This window comes from Struthio camelus, chromosome 10, assembly GCF_040807025.1.
Source record: "Struthio camelus isolate bStrCam1 chromosome 10, bStrCam1.hap1, whole genome shotgun sequence".
In the NCBI taxonomy this organism is placed as follows: domain Eukaryota; kingdom Metazoa; phylum Chordata; class Aves; order Struthioniformes; family Struthionidae; genus Struthio; species Struthio camelus.
Window position 1 is genome coordinate 19,692,599 of NC_090951.1, and position 20,718 is coordinate 19,713,316.

The 20,718-nt window shown below is 47.1% G+C and overlaps 1 protein-coding gene across 1 annotated transcript; it reads left to right on the forward strand.

Annotated features, from left to right (window-relative positions):
• Window positions 1-17,112: 17,112 nt before the first annotated feature.
• On the forward strand, window positions 17,113-20,323 carry IRX5 (iroquois homeobox 5). Its single transcript, XM_068956217.1, has 3 exons — window positions 17,113-17,450; window positions 18,564-18,969; window positions 19,158-20,323. The coding sequence occupies exons 1-3, from the start codon at window positions 17,202-17,204 to the stop codon at window positions 19,922-19,924; spliced, it is 1,422 nt and encodes a 473-aa protein (XP_068812318.1). The 5' UTR covers window positions 17,113-17,201; the 3' UTR covers window positions 19,925-20,323.
• Window positions 20,324-20,718: the final 395 nt, after the last annotated feature.

Here is a 20,718-nt window from a genome sequence, read left to right on the forward strand (position 1 = left end):
CATAAACAGTAGGATAGTCTTAAGTATAGTATTTGATCATTTTAAGTGCTCAGAAGTAAAGTTTTAGTCATTGGCTTAACATAGCTATGACAGTGCTCTATATAAGAGAGAAGTTATTTTGCAATACTGGTTTAATCACATACAGATATATGGTATTGTACATATATGGCATTATATATATAGCAATATGGAATTATACATATATGGTTATATAGATATATAGCTCTATGGTGTTATTATATATAGGCACTCGAGCAGGTAAAAAAGATTATTAGGAAATTACAAGCATCTCAGTAACTATTTCAACATGGTTCTACAGTAGTCTGTATTAACATAATAGGATTATATGAATTACAGCCTGTCTCAGAGAGCTGTGGATGCTCAGCTCCCCTGAGTTAAAGGTTGCTGGAGACGTCAGAGCAGCCCTTTGGATGAGGTACCTCACTTCCTCGCTGTCAGTACCCCGTACTCAGCAAGGCTGCCGAGAGCTCAGCAGCGGCTTGACCCGAGGACGCCACTACAGAGCTCTCAAACCAGGAACCACACCCCGTTTCACCTTAGGCTTGCACAAATTGAACCAGTGGCAAATTGAGAATTTTGGAAACTATGTGGTTGGCTTTCTGCCTCCCTGAACTATGCACGCACTGAGCATTAAGCTGCAAGCGTAGGCTAGTAAAAGAATCTGACTGAGAAGTCCAACGTTTTACAGTATATAGAAGTACAAAGCCAAGTTAGCTCAAAACTTGGCAGGAAAACAATACGTTTGTGCACACTGCCTGCCACATCATCTCTACTACTTCTTACATATCAATATCATTAGTGACTTCTAAGTTAGTGCGTGTCCCCAAATTTCTCTGTGAGCATCAGTCTTAAGAATCCTCGTGCCCCATCTCTTCATCCCACGACTCGACTCCTGAGGCCCAAAGGAGTTTAGGGTAGAGAAGGCGTGGGCGCTACGGTAGGGTAGCGCAGCTGAGGACAGAGCAGCCTGGGGAAACTGCTCTGTTCCTGCACTTTGGGACTATCCCTTTTACACCAGTTCCTTTCCAACAGTAGTACGTTATTTTCCTCCCTAATTCAGCGTACTTACAGTAGGTGAGACAGAGGCTAGCACACATTTCCTCCTCCTTTAGTGCAGGACCACCTAAAGGAAATCTAATTCAATGCTGCGGAGCTGGAGGTGACTGAACTGACTTCTTTTCCTCTAGCAGTGCCCTAAGACATAGCACAAGCAGAGTTGCTGCTCTCAGGTTTCTGATGGACCAGGCAAGCCTCTTACTCTTCGTATTCTCAAGCCCTGTTTGCGGGACAGCACCTGTATTTGACAGCCTTCTTGTGAGAAGAGCCAGTTTTGAAGGAGCCGTCTAGTGCACTACTTTCATCCACTGGATCTTCCATCACTGGGATGATCACCACTGGAGATCATCCATCCTGTTCTAATTTTGACATAGGAAACATCAAGAGCAGGGCCCTTAAGCTTGCATGCCTCACCAGACACCAGCATCAGCAGCACCATCATAGAAGCAGCAGTGCAGACCACAGGGGAGTAGGGGTGTTCTGTTGTGGGTTGGGTTTTATTGTTGGTTTTTTTCCCCCCCTCCCTTAAATGCAGCTCAGGGCACTGCGTATCAAAACTTTGATGAGTAAAGACCAACAGATTGTTCTCTAAGTACAGACACACTTGCACCATTCACTCATGTTGACCACAAATATAAACTTGCCTGAAATGTGTGTGCCTCCTCTGTCATCACCGCACCGACTCCGTCGAGCACAAGGACTAAGTAAAGGAGCACAGGTATATTTTGAACTATCGAGTGTGCTCCTGAAGCATGAAAAAAAAATATACTTGACAGAACTGTACAACTTTCCAACACATAAAACTTTGGTCACATCCTCTTAAGAGATGTAACTGCACCTGATGAAAAGACTATGCCACCATGAGACTATGCTCAACATACCTCCTGTGAACACACCTTCCCCCAGCTGTGCCATCTTGGCAGCTGATCTGTGCACTCCCTGCCTTTTTGTCAAAACAAATCAAACTACCAGTTAAGTAATATTTGATAACCTGATTATCACGGCCTGAAGTAAGTCTGGGTGTGCTCATGGAAGCAGTTCAGCCCGCTTGCCTAGCGGGGACAAGAAGCTCCAGGAGAGAGAACGCATGCAGTCCCCTTCTTTAACCAGCATCGCCGCTGACAAAGGAGGCTGTACCTCTTGCCTTCTCTGAAGTTAATCCCAGCAGTTTAAAGCAGACTTGTGAAGAGAACATAAATCTGAGGTTAATCTAAAACGCAACTCCAAGGACACATTATTCCACTAGAGTCAAAGTATACGCCAGATGCAACAGGTCCAATTCTAGTTGGAGAGACTGCACAAAGTAAGAGCTAATACTTCTTAATTTGGTATGGCATGACATTCTCAACAGTTTCTGTCTCTCCTTCCAGTAATTGTATCTTGACAGCGTACATATTCAAAAATCACTGCACCCAAAGACACCTTCTGTTGGAAAAAGCAAAAAAGTAAAGCACCTTTCTTTGTAATAGTGTCATTCTGAAGACTGAAGAAGCTTTCACTAAAAGGAAAAATATGCCATTCAAAACAGGAAGGGGACAAAAACTCATTCATTCCTTATTTGTTTAAGAATTACTGAAAAGAAACATATTTGTGGGAGGCTAAGGCAACAGTAATTTAGACAATAACATATTGAGCATTGTAAGAATAACTGTTCTATTGAATAGAAGAACTCTGGAAAGAAACTTCTCACATGGTATTCAACAGACATTCAAACAAATGAGTAAAGTACGCAAGTTAAATTACTTCAAAAATACAGATTTTCCAGTGGTTTACCATAGTGACAACATTGTACAGAGAGATTACAATAACTCTTTGTAGCCTAAAATTGTCAGTTTTATTTTACAAAGATGACTTACAAAAGCATCTCGTCAGGACAAATGAGTTTTGAGGGAAAAAAAAACAACCTGTCATTTGATAAATAGATGAAATTAACTGTCATTAAAACCACTTAAGCAATCTTCCTTCCTGTTATCCTTCTCATCTCGGCAGTAACTGATAAGATTTCAGGGAGGCTCAGTCATTGAGGGCAGGATCTAGAAAAGAAACAATTTTGCATACAGTTATCATTCCCATTCACAGCTTCTAGTTATTGTATTTCACTAACTTGCACTTAATTAGCTTTCTTCTACCACTGACAGGAGTACAATGGACAATCTACTTCATACAAATCACCACTCTCTGCTGCAATTACACCTTATACTGTGAAAATATTGTAGTAGTGGTTGCATCCTGCCACATTAATAGTGCATACAAAGGTAACATTAACATGGTCCTATTATCTAACAACTATGAATTGCTAGTTCATTAACTAGTAAGAATTAGACATTACTCATTATCATGCAGTTAATTACTTAGTGTACATGGCTGAACTTGAAACTGTTACATTTCTCTACCTTTTAGAAAACATACTCCACAGAAATGAGTGCAGGAACAGATGCGACAGTCACAACAGAGTTAGAGAAACGGAAAACTACCACAGCATGTTTTCCCAAAAGCATTAACCAAAATTTTGTCTGGATAAGCAAGCAATTTCTCTGAGAGGAAAGGAGCACTTGGATTGTCAAAGAAAAAGACCTGAGCCTGGCATAACCAGACTAACTCCAGTGCATCCCTGGAAGATTCTGTGCATGACAATCCCACTTCCAAGCACAGAGTGATTAACCGCATTCCCACATCAAAGCTACCATGGCACACCTCCATCATGGCAGATTTCTAGCTGGCTTCAATATTTTCCATCTTCCACATGCCAGGTTCTTCACACCAACTGGGCCTTAGTGACAGCCGCCCTTTCAAATGCCAAATAACACCTCGATGCAAATAATTTTTGCACTGATTTCTTCCACCTTCCACTACACTATGAAGCCACTTAGTCACTGCAGCGGCTTAAGAACTACACTTTCTTCTACTGCACTGCAGCAGTACATCTACTGATGCGGCAACAGGAAGCAAGGATCTTCATCCACGCAGGATTTTAGCTGCCTTTTTAGTTAGCAACTTGCATCCTTTTTCATGCCGAGTATTGTAAGGATGGAGCATATGGTCCTTCGAAGGGACATCAAAATAAATATGACAGGTCAGTGCAATCATCATACTGAATGAATTCAAACGATGCCGTATCTAAAATGAAATGTGTGCACATAATAAAGATTCAAATGACAAAAAACCCTACCCTTTATCCCTCTCTGAATTATTTATGAATTCTGCAACTCCAGCTGTTGCCACCAGCCCAAGGACATTACTTCATTTTGGAAATGACGCTTTATATTAAAAGATAAGTTAAAACAAACAAACAAACAAAGGGCACAGTGGACCTTCCTTAAAAGGGAAGGGAAAGCATAATACATCTTTCCTCAGCATTTAGAAAGCAAATATAACTACCAATCAATTCAGCCTTTGTTTCTCAACTTGTTTCCATAATTCCACACATATTTCAATACTCATGCATTAAGTCAGCCATGCACTTTTAACCGCTCTAGTTAGGATAGACTCAAAACATCTTGGGACCTCTACATACTCTTTTAGGGTTATCTCTCTCCAAGCAGTTCAGCATAGACTGATGTGTAAAATAGCACTGAGCTGTGTAATGTTACCAGTTGAATCTCGATCTCCAAGAGTCCCAAATTCTACCGTTGTCACTGCTGTTTCTATAGCTGAGGTTATTACTCCCTCACCATTCTCCGCTATTTTGCGAATCCCAGGTTTTATGCACAAACCCTCACAAACTAACAAATGTACATCACATTCTTCTGCAAATTAACAAATTAGAAATGCTAGCATATCTCACGTTCCAGGGTTGCCATTTAACCTGTCATGCCACAGGTTCAAGTGTCACCTGAAATACCTTTTAAGCCATACTAGAGGAATGATATTTGCAAAGATCACCTGTGTGCCAACAGGAAAAACATCTTTCTGAAGATTTTCACAAGCTACTTTAATGCAGTTGAAGCTGGCCCTCAGAAAATAAGGAAAGTCATCTTTGCGCCCAGCTAAACAGGTTCGCTAAATATTCTGGCTATACATTATACAAAAACACCCCACAAAATATCTTTGTGCATGTCTGAATTACACAGCTATTTATATCCAGTGCTTTTACGGAGCATTCAAAATGTCACACCACGTGTTCAAATACAAGTGAAAAACTGATCTTTTCAAATCATAATTTTTAATGTTCAATATTTTTAAAGTTAAAAAAATTGTACCTCAGCATACCTTTTAATCTAATCCCTATGCTGAACAATTGAAGTACATCTGTATTAATCTGTTATATGCTTTGCCACACCACTCCTATGGCACTGCATAAATTACTGTAATTTAAATGAATTACTGCTTGAAAATTCTCATTTGGTAAGAAACATGCAGTGTTACAAGGCACCAGAAAGAAAAATGTGCACTACCGTAACTAAGTTTTATATCACAGTATACCTCGGTTCTCATAAACCAGCTATTCTAAATTGTTAAAGGACAAGAACATTAGACCGATCATATAGAACACACATCAATACGCCCAAGAAGCCAATAATAAGAAATCAAATCTACAGTTTATTTAGATACATTTCCACGCTCATATATGCGTAATCCACTGGAAAAAATGCCATTAGGCTGGCTGAAGAATATTATTGCAAAAGATATTAACACCAATAGTGATTCTATCTTTGCCCGGGATAACCTGCATTCTTCTCTTCAGTCAACTGATCTGCTAAACTGCAGAGAAGAAAAAGAGCTTGCAAAAAAAATAAATAAATAAAAGGAAGTTCTTTTGTTACCTTACGCTACATATTATTACTGTTCAAGGATGACTTAAGACCACATATTTTCACTACCTAACAGCAGAGAATGAAAAGCTTCTTGCTACAAGCTAAAAAGAAAGTCTTTACCATGCTCCTTGAAGAGCTCATTTTCACATTACTCAGGCTTCATTATGCTGAATCAATATTCGTTTAGTCACTGGGGTTATTGACATATTTTAAAATAAAAGTATACCCTTCAGCTACTGCACTCATTACGGGTAATTTGTCTTGTCAGGGAGCAGGGAATATTATCCCAGTCTTTCAGGGGCTGACAGCCCATGGAAATACCTCCCCTTGGTTACAACTGTAAATAATTTTAAGGTAAAATATTGAAAAATCAATGACTGCTTCCTGCAATCTGTCACAAACAAATCAATCATAATCTGCACAGCCAGAGAGTATGATTTGAAGGAGATGAGAGCAGATGTAAGTCTTGGCTGAAATCTCTCATTTCAAAAATCACTTCACATAATGGTGTCATCATTTAAACACTTAGCAGTCACTGCAACTGCCACTCATAACATCCAGTTGGACAAAACCACAAGGAAAAGGAGGAGAAATGCCATCGCTGTTATGTAAATAAACATTTTACTCAAAGGGTTGCAGCACTGGCAAATTTCACAGATTTAACAGCTCTACTTGTATCTGCCCAAAAGGCTTAAGGTGTTGATCTTCCTCAACAGGAGATTCTCTATAAACTAGCCTCTCAAAATGCCGTGCGTTTTAAAATGAAGCTAGGTATGCAATAATATCTGGTATTAATACTATTTCTAAAAATATTTAAATTTCATTCTCTCCAAATTGCTCATAACAGAATTAACGCATCAAATCCTCAAGAGATTAAGAAAGGAAAAACTGTCTGAAGTACCTTTGTCTTTAAGAGCAATACACTTCAATGCTTCTTTGTCCTCTAGATATTACATTTCACGTCTAATTTTCATTAAGCACACACCAACTCAACTTTAATGTAGGTAACCACTGCAGAGTAGCAGAGAGTCATACGCTACATAAATTAACCGAAAATATATTTTCAACAGAGATTAACTGTTGCATACGGAATTAAATTTGCATGAAGGATTAATTTACACATAAGGAATAAAAGAACTACTGTGCAGTCAAAAATGCTATCAACAGATCTTTGTAAATGTGAATCACTTGTGTTAAAACTAATCCATTTTTATAGAGGAACACTAACACTTGGACTGAAATTATTTACTCACTGCCCCCCCCGCCTCACCCCAGACTCCATTTTCACCCCAACATTGCAGCGTTTGAGACACCTATGGGCAGCTCAGTCAAGACAGAAAAGCAACAGACAGAATGAACTTATTGTGCAACTGCGGGCCTAAGCCTGCATTCCTTGCACAAGCAAAATTCCCTCTTGCTTATGGAGAGTTTCACTTTGGAGTCTATGATTTGAGCTCTTAATCTTTAACGCGTAGAACTCATTATCACATATTCATTTTCATCACATTAACCTTACCAACTCTTATTTCTGAGTATTTATCTTGCAACTGTGAGACTCAGAGAGGAAAAAAAGCAATCAAAAAGATGGAGTTATTCTCACTTCACTTGCAAAAGAATATCGCATCTTTTCCTTAACACTGTTCTTAACAAGAAAAGGAGAGGGCACATTTTAAATCTAAGAAAGAACCTCTGAAAGTCAGCGGTGCTTTCAAGTACATCTTTAAGTCTCTATCTTCTGCATGGAAGCCACATGTCTCTAAGACAAACTCTACCGATACGTATAAAAACCACTGTTTGCAGCAGCTGGAGAGATCCTCTTCTTAGTAAAATAAACAATTAAAAAAGAAAACTAAAATCTCAGCCCAGAAGAAACAGCTACAGTCTTAGAGGCTACCCAAGTGCAGGAAAACAGCAACAAACATCTGTGAAGTGAATCAACTTATCCTGGGGAAAGGCCACTCTATTGTGAAAGGGAAGCAGGCGGCGGGGGAAAGAAATAGCTAGAAAATCAGGAGCAGCTCCTAGAAACGAGTCACAGTACCACACTGTGGAAGACGTTTCTTTTCCCCTGGATGAGATCTAGAATGAAACTATCAGATAGACGGACAGCCTCAGGCTGATCAGCCCTTTTAAATCTCTTCGGTGGCCAACTGACACTCACAGGGGGAAGCAGGGGGAAGACCCTGCCTACCACATTAAGCCATTCTGGGAGGGAGAAGCAGTGTGCCACACTGAACAGGTCGGCAGCTTTCCCCAGCACCATTCCCCTGAGCCGGGTTGTTATTGCTCATGACAGTCACCCAATTAGATGGGTCAAAAATCAGAGAAGATAGAAGAGATCCATTCTTCCTGCATGCTCGTTCTCCTGCTTGTAAAAAACGAGGACAACAACTCTTCCCCTCCGTTGTAAGGCACTTAATAAATGTTAATGCTAATTAAGTCAGTCACCTAGTCACATCTCCCAGACAATAGTGCCAGATCTTTTCCTGCAATATTTGAGAATTATTTGGCCCAGGAGGGAGCTCCCACAAATTCCAAACAGAAAGAGACGCACAAATTCCATCTTTGGGAGCAGGAGGTCACGGAGGGCTGCACCGCGGTGGATGTCGCACAACTGCTCCCCAGTGAAGAAAGCCCTGAGAAGAAATGGCAGCATCCGCTGCAGCACTGCAGATGTTTATGGAGACTTCCTGGGCCAGCACCACAAGCGCTCCTTTCTGCCGGACAATGCATTAAGATGCTCTAACAGCTAAAAGACTGTGAAGGAGACAATAGAAGTCATTTTGGCTAAGAAGAATTATTGTAGTTTCTTGAATGAAAAGGTATTTGCTTAATTCTGCCTTTCTCAAGTCACAGAAGAACTATGTGTTATAGAAAGATCTGAAAAAGGACAGCCGCTAGCTTAAAAAAAAATCTAGTATTATTTTCCTTTAGCACCCACCTTCTTGATTTACTGCTCTCACTCAATGTTCGTTTTAATCACTAATACATGTTCATTTATTAAATGCAGCTCCACATGATCAATTGACAACAACAATAAAGCAGTGCCCTCACAGTTACATCATGCAGCATTACTGGTAATATTACAGTATTAGCAATACTCTACCTAATGCAGCTTATAAAATCTTCAAGTTTGGACATTATGGAAGACACCTCCAAAACAGCTCCTGCCTTCCAATTCTGTTCTTCCCTTCTTCAGCATTGCTTAGACCAGGCTCACTGAGGTCATCTGGAGGAGGGAAAAAAAAAATTACTGCAAAGTTTGCCATCTATTCCATGTGATTCTCTCAACATAAACAAACTACAGTTAACGTACCTGGAAATATTAATTCTGCCACCACTGTAATGCCTTACTTAATGAATTAATCATAACATACACAAAACAAACCACTTACTAGTAGCTTTCAATAGGACTTAACATGGTTAAAGAAGGCTGCAAGCTAAAATGCACATTCTGGCTTATTGTATGAGGTCTCCTCCTGTACTCGGGCGTGCTTGCTAGGATGGACTGCTGGATTCACTTTCCTCGCTGCCGAGCTCACTGCTTCTTCTCTTGCTGGCATTCTACTAAGGTGAAGAAGGGACAGATGGAGAATATGGCAATGGAAGGAAAAGATAATATTTGTAACTAATTGAGACAGCAAATTTCTCTTACATACAGGGATTATGGATTGAGCAATACATACTCTAGTTTCTTCACCTATTCATCTTGCCGACTTGTTAAATCCCACAACGTTATTACCAGATCCCACTGGATGATGTTCAATTCTGTACTTTCTAAGAGACACACCATAATCTGTGGAATATGGAAATATAACAGCGTTTTACTAATGAATAAATAATACCACACAAATTATAATAACTTGCTTTTGCTCAAAAGAATAGCAGTCTAGTAAGTTATGAGTATGGGTAGCAATTTAAATCTGAATGTTTGCGAAATTCAGAGGGTTCCAGTTAGACAAACAGGCAAAGAGGTTACAAGAACTAACCTAGGTCATATGACGTGCCAGAAAGTGAATGAGGAAAAAATTCCAGGATTCAAGATTCCTAGTGGCCCTTCCCTACCACCAAATCTTTCCCATATGCTTCTCAGCCAGTATAACATTTTCTCACCCATTCTGCAACCTCTTCTCAGACAACTATCTGGGTTAGCTTGGTATAACTCTTGCCTGCAGACACAGCAGCACAATTTCTACCTAGAGAGTATTAGCTCAAGTTTAACTGAAGCAAGAAAGTAAGTGCTGAAATAAACTTAAGACAATGCAGAAAGCAAGCAAAACAAAAATACCTTAAAAGTAATTTTTCAAACCTAGGCTCTACAGAACCGTCTTCTTCCCAAGACGTGCCCGTGCGACTTAGAGCATGCAGAAGCTTGGAGAGACTAGTATAACAGACAGAAAGTCAGCATAAACAAAGTAATTCTTGCACTATTACTATTAAAAAGTTGTTGTAGGCATCTTTTTAAAGTGACAGAGTATTCTTAATAAAAGCTTCAAGCAGGTTTTATAGCTGCGTATTTTCCAATGAAACCAGTAATAAACAGTACTGTAGCATTATTTAGTGCAACTCCAATACACCAAGAGTCACAATCTCAGTTTTATTTATCATGCTGGCTAAAATGTTAGTTCTTGGCTTTACAGCAGCAGCCGAGTCTGTAGCTGTTTTATCCCAACACACTGCCATCTGGATATTGATACTTTCTTATGGGATATGAAAGAAGATCTTAGTTACCTAATACAGCTTAATTGAAAACAGCAGACCTGAATATTACACCGTGCATTTTTCTACACAAAATTATATATGAAGGGCATGAAAAGTTTTGTAGAAGCCAGCAGAGACTATTTCAGAGGTTAACTCTGGATTCTTGATCTGTGACAGAAATGTGTAGGAAAAACTGTGAAAAAGATATGCTTATCAAAAGGAAAAGCTGGAACTCGCTCTGCTGGGAAAAGGGAATCCAGGCAGATGCATCCTCTAGGGGGAGAGTATGAGAGAATGATCAGTCACAAGTTTGTTAGTACAGTGAAATTTCTGTTAGGATCGTCTGGATCCACCTTGAATGGTCTGACTAGTTATCTCTGGCGAAACAATGATTTATTAGAGCAATAAATGAAGATTGTGGCTCTATGCACGCATTCACTTTAATCTGCAGGAAACTGCTTCAAAAATTGTTCATATCTGGACTATCCATATTAAGGACTAGAAACCAGAAAGCACTAATCATTAATAAAAGTAAGGAATTATGAACTATTAAAAAAAATTATTTAGGTGTGAAACTCAAAAGGCTCCCTGGCCTTAAGTTTCTCATTACAAAGGTAATGTTAAGCTATTGCAAAAATAGGTCATTAGGACTGCAAATATATACACCGGGATTGGTAAGTGTGAAAGTAAATTAAATAAAATACAAACCCTTTTGAACACAACGCTGCTATTAAAAATCACCCACCCCTAACACCCACACAGCGGCCCAGATTCTAGCTCCCGCAGCACCCGTCCAACAGCAGCACCTGCAGTTGAACTGGACGAACAGAATTTGCCTCGGCACTGGGAGCAATGGGCACACGCATGTCCTGCAAGACAACACAGAGAGCCACAGCTGTCCTTCTCACTATGGTGCCCCTCCTTCAAAACTAGGAACCAGCTAACAGTAGATGTGGCTTGTTTTTAGTGAACAAACTTACTTAGACACGAAAGAGACTTTTTTTTCGACCCGCTAAAGCCACCGATTACGAGGAACTATTTTCTGCATATGCCCATAGAACTGTAAGCAAAATAAATGCTCAAGACACTTTTAATTTAGTCCATATCATGCCGACAAATTCAAGCAAATAGCACCAGTTAGGTTAATTAAAGGAACCGTCAAGGCAACCTAAATACAGTTTCAGGTTCTCCCAAGATACTGTCAAAATCTTGAGAGTTTTATGTCCAATACAGTAACTATGTGCTTAAGGCTGCCAGCTGCATTTCTCCATATGATATTATTCCACATGCTAAACAGGTTACTTGATCTGTTAAAAAAGAACCAAGACTAATAATCAAGTTTCTTTTAGTAGACAAAAAGTGATTTTGCATATAGAGACTTGCTGAGAAAAACGAGACAAAATCTACTTTACAGAAAAGGCAAAAGTTCTGCCAGGTGTCTACGAGTTTACACCTAAACTTCAGACTGCAAGCACAAAAAGAGTGCTAACAAGAAGATTTCTCAGACTAAGTAAATGCAGGCAGTAGAAATAACAGAGGAATTGAAAACTTCTTTAAGAACTCCTCTGCAAAAACATTCACCTATTCTAAGAACCACCTAACACTGGCACCTCCACTGCAAATACTGACCCTGTAACTCTCCGCAGCTTGCCTTAGATGCCAACAGCAATATGTACATGGGTAAGCATTTGTACGTAAGTGCCCTAAAGTTCTACTGCTAATGCCCCTGCCCATATTTTGGGGGCCCAATTTTAGTTATTGTTCAGCTAATAACATACTGATTTCAAATAGAAGAAAGAAGACATCCCCCCACCACATAAATTAGTTTTTTTTTTTTTTACTTCCACGTTACTGTAAAGGTGAGGACAGAAAAATAGTTTACCTTTTTGCTTCATGTTTAATTAAAAAGCTGTACATTCATAGATATAAAACACCTATGCATTTGTTTTGTTCTGCTGTTAGCGTGAATTGTTAATACTTTTAAATACACTACAGAAAACACCTCTTAGCAGTCAACTTACAACATATTTTAAGTTTTAGTATTTGTTTATAGCAGCTAGCTTTAAAAAGAATAGAGGGTATTTAAGGGGGAATTCTTTTTTTTTTTTAACAAAAGAAAAAGAACTCCTTTAAGTTGTATATGTACCTCTCTAACATATTCACAAATTGGAAGGGGGAAATAATTAATCATTAAGTGTCTACAGTCAAGTATTGTGTTAAAGAAATATTAAAAGTGGTCTGAGAAAACAGCTTCCTTCTCCTCTACCCCTGAAAAAAGAAAAAAAAATGTTGAAACGATCTCCTAATGCATCTCCCTTCATAATTCATGCCGAAAGATGACATTTTCTCAGGATCTTAATTAAGATAATGATGAACACCTGTGTCGGCATTCTTTGGCAAGACAGCATTATCCATCATAATCTTTTAAGTATACTCAAAAAAAAAAAACCAACAACAACAACAAAATCATATGACAGAACCAATCTGTTGCCTTTCCTTGCACTAGTTTTACATCTCAGACGCACACAAGAACAATTAGATCTTTAAAGACTGCAATAAAAGTAGGATTCTTAGATCTTAAAGTTTCAACAGAAAGTAGCTATTAAAGTAATTAAATTAAGTTATATCATATCCAAAATATCTATGTTTAACTCCATCCACTACAAACCACCTGCAGTCATACCACTTGCAGTTAGAAACTATCAACGGTTGCACTTTCTAAATGTATTGTTTGCTGTCATTTGCAAGATGACCCTGCCCCCCTTTTTCCCTCCCAGAAGGAAGATATTCACAGCTGATCTCTCTTATACATTCATGCACTATTTCATTAAGCTATTTTACACTGTACCACATATGTTTGCACATCCTAAATGAAATTATGTAAATGAAACCAGTGTAGAAAAACAAATATGCAAGTTCAAACATTGTTACATTTTAGGTCACCGCATTTTGTGCGGTTATCTCAAATCCAAGTTTCACTCATGTTGCAAATCCAATTGGAGTCAGACTACTAACGTAAGCAAGGAACATTTTAAAAAGCTTTGCAGGATCTGCCCTTCAGACTGAAGGCTACAAAACCAGCGATTTTTAATTATTTATACTGCTGAATTTAAATGCATAAGCCTTAATTTAAATACAAGGATGACTGCAGAGCTAGCCTGTAAATCCTACCCACCGTTAAGTCAAACGTGAACGTTAAACGTTTCTTCTATTGTATTAACAGTCTAGCTTTTAAGAAATACTGATAAAAATACATAAGGCACAGGATTTTAACATCAGGCTGCAGTTACATCATTTCACTGGCACCTAGAAAGCAGACTCCTGACGAGAAGAACATACCCACACTTTTAAATGCTCCTACCTTCAGTAAACACAAGGAGAAAAAGCGAACGTATCCTCAAAGCTCCGTATTTGTTAATAAAACTGTCAGAGCTACGTAAACAAGGAAATGAGAGTCTTAAAATGAACTTACTTCCCTTTAATCAAAGGGAGAGACTGAAAAGTCCTGCAAAGCAGATTAGTCCTAGGCTCCCACATTTTAACATGCCTCTCTCGGAGGAAGGAGTTGCTGTGACTAGCCGCTCCGCAGAGCTATCAATGTGCAAATAAAGCAGAAAATAGAGACATCCTTATGAAACGGGTCTCAAATTTGACGTGAAGCGAAGGTGACAACCGCAGCAGCAGAACTATAAGCGAAATATTTCAATACCTGCGAGAGTGATCTGCAGTTCTGTTAAAACTGCGAAGATCGTAACCGCGGCACAAGGCGGCGAGAAGGCAGGTTGGCGCGACGCCGCCCTCCCCGGCGGAGACCCAGTCCTGCCGCCGCCGGGGCCGCGCCGCGGGGCAGCCGCGAGACCGGCGGGGTGACTTTACGTGGCGTTAACCTTACCTCCTCCTCCAAAACGCCCGGGAAGGACGGTTAAAACTTCTGCTTCGCCCTACAAACGAACTGGCAAGGAAGAAGCGGTTACTCCTCCTGCGCGCGCGTAAAACGAGCGTTAAACGCACCAGACTTCGCCAGAGGGAAGCTCGCTCGCTGGGCGGGGGGTGCTGCCGCGCCATCGGGACAGGAGCCCTTTCGGGGGGCGGGGGGGGATGGAGGGCCTTGGAGCGACGGCTAAAACGGAGCCGGCGGCAAACAGCAGCGACGCCGCGCCGCTGAGGCCTGACGAAAGCGCACACCTGCGCGGGCTGAGCGGGCACCAACCGCCGCGCCGGGCGGGAGCGCGGCAGCCACCCGACCGCCCTCGCGCAGCTGCCGCCGAGGCTCCCGGAGAGCCGCTTAATCTAAGCAGGGTTTCAATAAGTGGCTTTAATAATTGCATGAATTATTGCGGCAGCACGGCACAAAGAGGGCTCTCCCCCCCCCCCCTTCCCCTCACCACGGGACGGGGAGGCGGCGCGGAGCCACCTCAGCGGCCGGCGCCACCTCAGCGGCCGGCAGCGCGCGCCAGCCCGCCCGCCAGGGGGCGCCGCGCGGCGCCCCCGCCCCCGCGGGACAAGCTGCCGCCCCATCGCCTCGCCTCGCCTCGCCTCGCCTCGCCTCACGGGGCTGGCGGCGCCCACAGCATCGCCGCCGCCGCCTCGGCCCGCAGCGCCTCCGCGCGCCGCTTCCGGACTCGGCGGCACCCGCGCCGCCACCCCCGCCCTCCGCACCGCGCCGCGCCGCGCCCGCCCTCCCCCTCCCCCGCGCTGAGGGACAGCCCGAGAGGCCAATGGGAGAAGGGGCGGGCCCGCCGCCGCCGGGCGCGCAGCCAATCGGCCGCCGGGAGGGGCGGGGCCAGGGGCAGGGGCTGGTGGGTAGTGTAGTGCGGCGCCGCCGGCCCGGCTCGGCCCCCTCCCCCCCCTCCGCGGGTTGGGGGGGGGAGGCACCGCCCGGGGCGGGCGGCGAGGAAACCCGACGGCGGGGGCGGGGGGGGCGCGGCTCCCTCTGTCCTCCTCGCCTCCCCCCCCCCCCGGCTCGTTTTTACGCCTTTCGCCCTCGGGGGGGCCGTGGCGGCGCAGAGCCGCGCGCAACCGCCCCCGAAACGCTCAGCTTAAAAGGCAAAAAGAAAGAAAAAAAAAGAAAGAAAAAGAAAAAAAAGTCGTGTCGAAATCCGCTCGCCCCGAAGTCCCCGCGCGGCTAACGGGGCCGGGCTGCTCGCGCGCCGACACGCGTGGGCGCTCCCCGGGGGGGGGGGGCCGCCGGCGAGAACGGGCAAAGGGGGATAAAAAGGAGAGAGAGAAAATATATATATATATACACACACACAATTATTGACCTCCAGCAATCAAACCGGGGCGAGCGGCCCCTCCGTGCGCGGGCGCGGGGCCGGTGGGTCCGCGGCCGCCGCCTGGGCCGGGCCCCGCGGCGAGGGGAAGCGCGGAGCGGGGGGATGAATCGGGATGTGTTCTGGTGGGAAACATATCTGGTGGAATCAAAGGAGATTACATCTTCTGATCGGCGGGGATTTATCCCAGTTCATATGGTTTTAATCTGCTTTCGCTTCTCCCCTTTTACGAGTTCGGGCGGAGGGGGAGGAGGGTACCTGGTCTGCTGCTGAGATCCGCCGGTAAAGCCCCATTTCTGACAGATCTCTGGCGACCCATCTCTGCCCCCCCCGGCCCGGCCCGGCCCGGCCCGCCACCCCCGAGTCTCCTTCCCCCGGGACAGGCCGCTGGGAACGACCGAACCCGCCCCGGGCACCGGGACTCTCCGAAAAGCCCGACCCGAACTGCTCGCGGAGCCCCGCAACAGGTCCGGCCGCCGCCGCGGCCCCGACGGCGCCCCCGGCCCCGCTTCCCCGCCGCAAACCGCTTCTTTTTTATTTGTTAAAAAAAAAGAAAAGAAAAACCAACAAACACCCCCCGCACCCCCCCCACCGGTATATCCCGCGCTCTCGCTGCTCCCGCGATTTAGTGGAGGGAGGGGCAGGGCGCAGAGGGCAGGAGGAGGGGGCGGCGGCGGGGAGGGTGGAGGGAGACGGGCGGCTAATAAATCTTATTAAATATCTAATTTTTTTTCATATACTGATTGGCTTGCATTCCAGCGCAGCCCGGCTCAGCGCGCTATTTAGCACATGCGGAAAGTTGGAGGCGACGTGAAATGGCTCGGAGGTGACCGCGGGCGCCGGAGCCGGCGCACTCGAGCCTGGGCGAGCGGGGAGGGAAGAGCGGAGCGCGGAGCCCTCCCGCGGGCTGGGCCCGGCCGCGGCAGCGCAGCGGGGTCCTGCCAGTCCTTCCACTGACAACACCCCGCGAAGGAGGAGCCTCGCCGGGCCGCGCACAAGGCGTCAGGAGCTGCGATTTCCAACTTAGCATCTTGGCAGGACCCTTCGGAAAGCGAGAGCGAGGAGGAAGGGGGGAAAATAAAAGTCGTCCTTCCCCCCCCCACCCCCAGTGCAAGGAGGAGAGAAAGAGAGAGAGAGCGAGCGAGGGAAGGGAAAAGGAGAAAGGAGAGGGAAAAAAAAAGCGAGCGAGGGGGGAAAGGAAGGGGGGGAGAAAAAAGAGGAAGCGGTGCCAGGCTGCAGGCGAGCGAGGAGCAGCCGCCCGGGCGCAGAGGCGAGGTGCCGCCGCTGCCCGGCCGGCCAGGGCGCAGAGGCGCCCGCGAAGCCCCGGCCGCAGCCCGGCAGCGCGGCCGCTGCCTCCCGCCGCCTTGGGCCCCCGGGTGTATGTGTGCGCCTGGCCATGTCGTATCCTCAGGGTTACTTGTACCAGCCGTCAGCTTCCTTGGCTCTCTACTCCTGCCCGGCGTACAGCACCAGCGTGATTTCCGGACCCAGGACCGATGAACTTGGGAGATCTTCTTCGGGCTCCGCTTTTTCCCCTTATGCCGGATCTACCGCCTTTACTGCCCCTTCCCCGGGTTACAACTCCCACCTCCAGTACGGCACCGACCCGGCCGCCGCCGCCGCCGCCGCCTTCACTTCCTACGTGGTAAGAGCAGCCCGGGCAGCCGGGCACGGCGGCATCCCGCGGCGGCCTCTCCCGGCTCGGGCCCTTCGGGCTGCTCCTCTCGGGCATATTTTCTTTCTTTCTTTTTTTTTTCCTTTCCTTTTTTAACGCCGGCCCCTGAGAGACCGGGGACAAAAGGCCGCCCGGCTCCCAGCCTCGCCTTGCAACTTTTCTGCATTGTTTCCCGTGTGTTTGTACACACTGTTGCTAGAGCCAGCGCCGGGCAGGGCTGCGGTGCGGTGCGGTGCGGGCGAGAGCCGCCGGGAGGGCTGGGGCGAGCCGCGGCTGCGGGGAGGGCACGGCGCAGGGCAGCGCACCGCCGGCTCCGCTCCCTCCAAAAAAAAAAAGAAAAAAAAAGAAAAAAAATTAAGAGCAACCTTAATTCTGCTACAATTTGACCGCTCTGATCTAAAAGGAAACGAAAACCCAGGAGCGGCCGGCGACGGGCGAAAGCCGGGCGCTAAAGCCACGCAACTTTCCCCTGCGCGGCGATAATTAGGCTTCTTAACTACGGCAGGGCTCTAATCCGGCCGCTGCTCGCGAGCGGAGGCCGCGCAGCCCGACCGCCGGGCGAACCGCGGAGCTGCGCCCGGCTCCTGCCCTCCCGCCGCCCGGCGCGCGTTCAGGCGCAGCGTGCCTCCTCCGCCGTGCTCTTCCTTCTTTTCTTTTCCTTTTCTTTTCCTTTTCTTTTCCTTTTCTTTTCCTTTTCTTTTCCTTTTCTTTTCCTTTTCTTTTCCTTTTCTTTTCCTTTTCTTTTCCTTTTCTTTTCCTTTTCTTTTCCTTTTCTTTTCCTTTTCTTTTCCGCCCGCCGGCCTGGGCAGAGGGCCGCCCGGTGCGGCCCGCCCGCTGGGGCGCGGCAGGCTTTCCGCGGCCGTCCGCACCCGCGGGGCACGGCGTGGCGGGGGGAACCACGCTCTCTGCCCGGGTCCCGCTGCCCCTTCCGCGCTCGGCCTCGGGGCAGAGGCGCTGAGCTGCCGCCGCCGGGCGGCTGCGCCCCTGCTGCGGGGAAGGGGCCGGGGAGCAGCGGGCAGGCCCCGCCGTGCCCTGGCCGCTGGCCGCCGCCTCACGCCGCCCCGGCTCTCGCTCTCTCCGCAGGGCTCGCCCTACGACCACACGCCGGGCATGGCCGGCTCCCTGGGCTACCACCCGTACGCGGCGCCGCTGGGCTCCTACCCCTACGGGGACCCCGCGTACCGCAAGAACGCCACCCGCGACGCCACGGCCACCCTCAAGGCCTGGCTCAACGAGCACCGCAAAAACCCCTACCCCACCAAGGGCGAGAAGATCATGCTGGCCATCATCACCAAAATGACCCTCACCCAGGTCTCCACCTGGTTCGCCAACGCCCGCCGGCGCCTCAAAAAGGAGAATAAAATGACCTGGACCCCCCGGAACCGCAGCGAGGACGAGGAGGAGGAGGAGAACATCGACCTGGAGAAGAACGACGAGGACGAGCCCCAGAAACTGGAGGAGAAAGGCGACCCCGGCACGCCGGACGCAGGTAGGGCAGCGGGCTTGGGCAGGCGGCCGCGCCCTCGGGGCTGCCCCCGGCCGGGACCGCCGGGTGCGCGGCGGGGAGCGGAGCCGGGCCTGGCGGCGGCCCCCGGGGACGCGTTTGGGGTGCACGGCGAGCCCTTGCGCGCTCCCAGGCTGCCCCCCCACCCTCCCCTTTCCTTTGCCCCCCTGCAGGAGCGGCGGAGCCCAAGGCAGCGGCGGGCTGCGAGCGCCTGCGGGAGACCCCCAGCCCCAAGGAGGCCGAGGGCGGCCTGAGCGACTCGGATTGCAAGGAGGCGGCGGAGGAGCGGCTCGACGGGCTGGCCGCCGCCAAGGCGCCCGGCTCTTCGCCGCTGGGGCCGTGCCCGGCGGGCCGGGGGCTGCAGCCGGCGGCCGGCGGCGAGGAGCCGCCGCACTACCGCCCGCCCTCGGCCGCCGCCGACCTGCACCCGCTGCTGCCCGCCGGCGCCGGCCCCTCGGTGATCCACTCGCCGCAGCAGGCGGCCCTGGCCAAGCCCAAGCTCTGGTCGCTGGCCGAGATCGCCACCTCGGCGGACAAGTGCAAGGAGCCCGGCGGCGAGGCGGCGGCGGCGGCGGCGGCGGCGGCGGCGCCCCCCGGCCCCGCGGCGCTGGGCGGCGGCGGCGGCCCGTCGCGCTCGCCCCCGCGGCCGCGCTCGCCGCCCGCGCAGTGCCCCTTCCCCAACGGCGCGGTCCTGCCGCGGCCGCTCTACTACACGGCGCCCTTCTACCCCGGCTACACGAACTACGGCTCCTTCGGGGCCCTGCACGGCCCCGCCGGCGGGCCCGCCGCCCCCGCCGCCCCCTTCAATGGATTAAACCAGACTGTGCTGGGCAGAGCCGACACCTTGGCCAAGGAGGCGAAAATGATCCGGAGCCAGTCCCAAGTGGACCTTTGCAAAGACTCACCTTACGAACTGAAGAAAGGTATGTCCAACATTTAATATCGGCTTCTCCTCCTTGCCCCCCCCCCCCTCCCGGGACTGTGGTTCGGTTCTTTTTTTTTTGTTTTTAATTTATTGAAAGAAGTAATAAATTGCTTTGGCAGTTATTTTTCCACTACCAAAAGAAAAACAAAACAAACAGAAAAAGACCAGCTCTCCCCCCCGCCCCCGCCTGCCCCCAACACTCCGCTCAAAAGTTTATAGTCTATTGGAAATGGCTGAGTGGAAAGCGCTCAAAAATGTCTTAACCGAGTGAAAAGCAAACGACTGACACGCTCTCACACACACAAAGAAGAAAGATTTGTATTAAATCTTATTCTGTATATTTAATGTAGCTTTTTGTATTTAAATTGATAATACAGTATCTTTGAAGTAAATTATGAAATCAAGACACCTGTACAGGCATTAATGTTGTTTTCGTAATATAAATATATACATTTCTGTGTCTTTTTCCGAATTGTTTCATAGTTTTAAAAATATATATATATACAAGTTTAATTTAATTTTTTTATGCCTGTTGGTTTTTTTTTCCTTGGGTGTGAGCTAAAGTTTAATGCAAAAAAAAAAAAAAGAAATAGGTTATACTTATTAGATACAAAAACTACAGTCGCCTTTGTAAAATGCAAATATTTAATTAAAAGAGATTTTTAACAGAATCCAAAACCACTCTCTTTCTGCAACGGGCAAATACGTGCATAGCTTGTGGGGGGGGGGGATACATATTTTAAGAGGGAAAAGTGGAGCTCAGTTTAAGCCCTTGTTGTAATAATACCTGACTGTAATAATACCAGTCC

What these genes read in the sequence shown, in the direction of transcription:
- IRX5 (XM_068956217.1), top strand. Translation starts at nt 17,202, where the DNA reads ATGTCGTATCCTCAGGGTTACTTGTACCAGCCGTCAGCTTCCTTGGCT. An exon ending in CCGCCTTCACTTCCTACGTG is followed by an intron (nt 17,451 to 18,563) that starts GTAAGAGCAGCC and finishes CTCTCTCCGCAG; the next exon opens with GGCTCGCCCTACGACCACAC. An exon ending in CCCCGGCACGCCGGACGCAG is followed by an intron (nt 18,970 to 19,157) that starts GTAGGGCAGCGG and finishes GCCCCCCTGCAG; the next exon opens with GAGCGGCGGAGCCCAAGGCA.